Below are 3986 nucleotides of genomic sequence, written 5' to 3'. Positions count from 1 at the left end.
GTATATATGTATGTATGCACGATGGGCTTCTTTCAGTTTCTGTCTACCATATCCACTCACAAGGCATTGGTCAGCCTGAGGGTACAGCAGAAAACACTTGCCCAAGGTACCATGCAGTGGGACTCAACCCAGGACCATATGGTTGGGAAGCAAGCTTCTTACCACACAGCCATGCCCGTACTTTTATGCTTGACAATTGCATCAATTAATTCCAGGTAATCTTACAAAATCTCACATCTTAATACTCACCTTGTTTTGCTGCAGCTTGGTAAGACAGGCTTCCAAAGACTCGTTCCACTTCATCTTTCTCCATTTCAACTTCGCTGCTCTGTAGCAATGATACCTCCGGCTGAAATTATAAACAAGGTTTCGATAAACGAATGTCAGGCTTCCTTCACCTAATTGGCTTATTTCTGCTAATCATAGATCAATCAGTTTAAATCAGTGATGTGGAACCCTTTCGACCTAGTGTGTTGTTGAAATTTTAAATTCTTTAATGATGGAATTATTAGTGTCACACACACACACACACGTCCCTGTAACTTAGGAGTGCGACAATAGAGACCAAAACAATAAGTACCAGGCTATAAAAAAAATAAGTACTCCAGCATGGCCACAATCAACCCCAGTACTTTTTTTTTTTCAAGCCTGGTACTTATTCAACTGGTATCTTTTGCCAAACCAGGGATATAAACACACTTGCCGAAGGTGCCACGCAGTGGGACTGAACCTGGGACTATGTGGTTGGGAAGCAAACTTCTTACCACACAGCCACTCCTGGCAGCATTTAATATAACTGAATCAAGATTTTTAGAATATTTATTTATAGCATGGGTGAAAGTTTTATACAGAAACCTACGTCTGTTATAGGTTTGTTATTGCGTGTTATTATTGATATGATAATCAATATGGATAGAGCACAAGGGTAGGAGTTGGGGTGGTTACTTACTTAATTAATTAATTAATTAAAGGTAATGAACCAAAAGGAAAAAAAACTTTGAACTTACATGTTCTGTTTTCATTTTCTCAATGAACCGCACAGCGCGGTCATGTGAACTGCCATCACTGAAGAACACTATCAAACATGACTGGATTGCAGAGATAAGAGACAGGATTTTAGTAAATATACATCCATATATATATATATATATTAGCAGTAGCATCATCATCATCATCATCATAACTATCATCTGTCACCACCACCACCACCACCACCACTATCACGACCACTACTACTGTCATCATCATCACTGCTAACATCATCATAATCATCGTGATCGCTACCACCACCACCACCACCACGTCTGCCACTGTCATCACCACCACTGCTACTGTCATCATCCTCACCTCCCCACCCATCATCGTCCTTGCTGTTATCACTACTGTCATCATTGCCACCACTATAACCAACTAATGCTGTCATCATCATCATCATCATCATTATCATCATCAGCAGCAGCACCACCACCACCACCACCACCACCACTGCTGTTGTTATTGCCATTATGATCTTTTCTCCTCCTCTTTGCTTTCATCATTATCATTATCACTCTCATGTCATCAGTGTTACCACCACCACTACCCCCACCACCATCACCACTATCATCATCATCATCATCATCATCATCATCATCATCATTGCTGTTGTTACTAGCAACAGTAGTGGCATCGTTTCTCAATCAGGGATGCAACACGGTTTTGGTGGCCAACAAATTGAACTGACAACCTCTTGGCAATCCAAATTCTCCACCTGTGGTGGTGGACACTACGGATGGCCGACATTGCATGATGAACGTTAAATCAGTGATGGTGGTCAATATGGGGGGGTTGACATTCTATAATAAATGGTTAACCAGTCGTGGTGGCGGCAGTTGCAATGGATGGTCAACATTGTATAATAAATGATCAACCAAGCTGTTTTTTTTAGCCCTGGGTCAGCCCTGATGGAGCCCATTTATGATCAAAGGCATTAAAATGCCGACAATTCAATCTTCTCCCTAAATCCAGGGAATCCAATATTCAGTTCCAGTGTGGGTTTTTTTTTTTTTTTTTACTAAAATAGCAATGTGATGTGAGGGAAAATTTGGCTGCTATATCTAGCAGATTGTAAGACCAAGAAGCCATGTACCTCGTCTGCTGCAAGACACCTGTTTTAAACCGTTTATCATATTCGAATCTTCCATCTCCTGGCACAAAGCCACCTCCCTCAATACTACTCCTTATCTCAGTCGAGGAGGTCTTGTCTTGCAAGATATTTAGTCACCTCACTAGTGCTGGTGCCACGAAAAAAAAAGCAACCAGTACACTCTGTAAAGTGGTTGGCGCTAGCAAGGGCATCACGCCATAAAACCCACCCAGCTGGCTCACACTCCTTCACTTGTTTAGTCGTTAATGATGTACAAAATAATTAATAAGGGCACAATGATAGATATTTAACCCATTGCAGGCGGATTTAGCACTGACAGTCTGTGCTGTGTACTGCTATTAGGCTGTTCTGTAACTACATAATTTTTCATTCAAGGAATTTTACAGTGTATCTACAGATTGTTCTCGGTGTGGAATATTTGAAAATATGGTGCCACACGGAACAAGACATCACACTGCTCACACAGACTGTTTTGATGGAATCAGTACCGCTTTCTGTCTGCAAAAGGGTTAACTCCTTACCTCTTCTGATGACCGTTCTCGCGAGCCTAATGTAACTGGTACGACACTTCGCAGTGGGTCTGTATCAATTTCAAGGCTGTTGAAAGGTTCTACAGTTGGTAATGGAATGTAATCTTCAACTTTGATGTCCTGCAAAAACAAAAGCAAAAACAAAAATAATTCTTCTGGAACCACTTTTCAAATTAAATATATTCATAACCTGCAAATTTTAGTGTTTTGGACTCAAAAACCTCAACTTTAAAGATGAAAATCATTTATTCATTTAACATCAGTTTTCCATGCTAGCATCATTGTTGCTATCATTAGGAAACCTTTTCAATGCAGAAATCAGATCCACTCAAAATTTCATTAAACTTAACAGCAGAAACAGTTTTATATATCAATCTATTTTTTTATTGAGGAATGTTATGTTTAAGACTATTTTTTTTGCAGAGAAACATCAAGTTTATTAAGGCAACGTAACTTGCAGAAAATACTAATTCTATATTTTTTGGTAAATATTTAACATCATTACTGAAAGAGTTAAAATTAGTTAATTATAATATAAAGAGAATAAGGAATGTCATAATCAGCTTCATTAGTGTAAGCATCCTCATCATTATTGCTATTGTTGGTTAAACTTTTCACTGTTGAAATCAGATATATCCAATCAAAATTTCATGACTGTTAACTGTAGAAAGATGTTTCATATTCCATTCTATCTTTTACTGAGGAATATCATGCTTAAACATATTTTTTGTTGAGGCGTAGGAGTGGCTGTGTGGTAAGTAGCTTGCTTACCAACCACATAGTTCTGGGTTCAGTCCTACTGTGTAGCACCTTAGCCAAGTGTCTTCTACTGTAGCCTCAGGCCGACCAAAGCCTTGTGAGTGGATTTGGTAGACGGAAACTGAAAGAAGCCCGTTGTATATACGTATATATATGTATGTATGTGTGTGTATATGTTTGTATTTGTCTGTGTTTGTCCTCCCAACATCGCTTGACAACCGATGCTGGTGTGTTTACGTCCCTGTAACTTAGCAGTTCGGCAAAAGAGACCGATAGAATAAGTACTAGGCTTACAAAGAATAAGTCCTGGAGTCGATTTGCTCGACTAAAGACGGTGCTCCAGCATGGCCGCAGTCATATGACTGAAACACGTAAAAGAGAAAAGAGAGTAAAGAGTATACATCAACTTTACTGATACAATGTGATTTGCAGAAAATATCAATTCTATATTTTTTTGGTAGATGTTTAACATCATTAATTGGAATAGCCATGAAATTTAATTTTGCAGCTAAAGGGTAAATGGAGGAGAGAGCAGATGTGAAGAGCATCGG

The 3986-nt window shown here is 39.1% G+C and overlaps 1 protein-coding gene across 1 annotated transcript in view; it reads right to left on the bottom strand.

The window, feature by feature from the left end:
* Window positions 1-238: 238 nt before the first annotated feature.
* The window catches only part of LOC106878885 (protein XRP2), a 29090-nt gene continuing 25342 nt past the window's right edge, over window positions 239-3986 (bottom strand). Inside the window, exons 6-8 of the mRNA XM_014928230.2 lie at window positions 2668-2796; window positions 1008-1088; window positions 239-349 (exon numbers count right to left, since the gene is read on the bottom strand). Coding sequence (XP_014783716.2) covers window positions 239-349; window positions 1008-1088; window positions 2668-2796 — 321 coding nt within the window. The remainder of the gene's footprint in view (window positions 350-1007; window positions 1089-2667; window positions 2797-3986) is intronic.

This window comes from Octopus bimaculoides, chromosome 25 (genome assembly GCF_001194135.2).
Source record: "Octopus bimaculoides isolate UCB-OBI-ISO-001 chromosome 25, ASM119413v2, whole genome shotgun sequence".
NCBI classification, from domain to species: domain Eukaryota; kingdom Metazoa; phylum Mollusca; class Cephalopoda; order Octopoda; family Octopodidae; genus Octopus; species Octopus bimaculoides.
The sequence above is the reverse complement of the archived record's forward strand: the minus strand, read 5'-3'. Positions and strand labels throughout refer to the sequence as shown.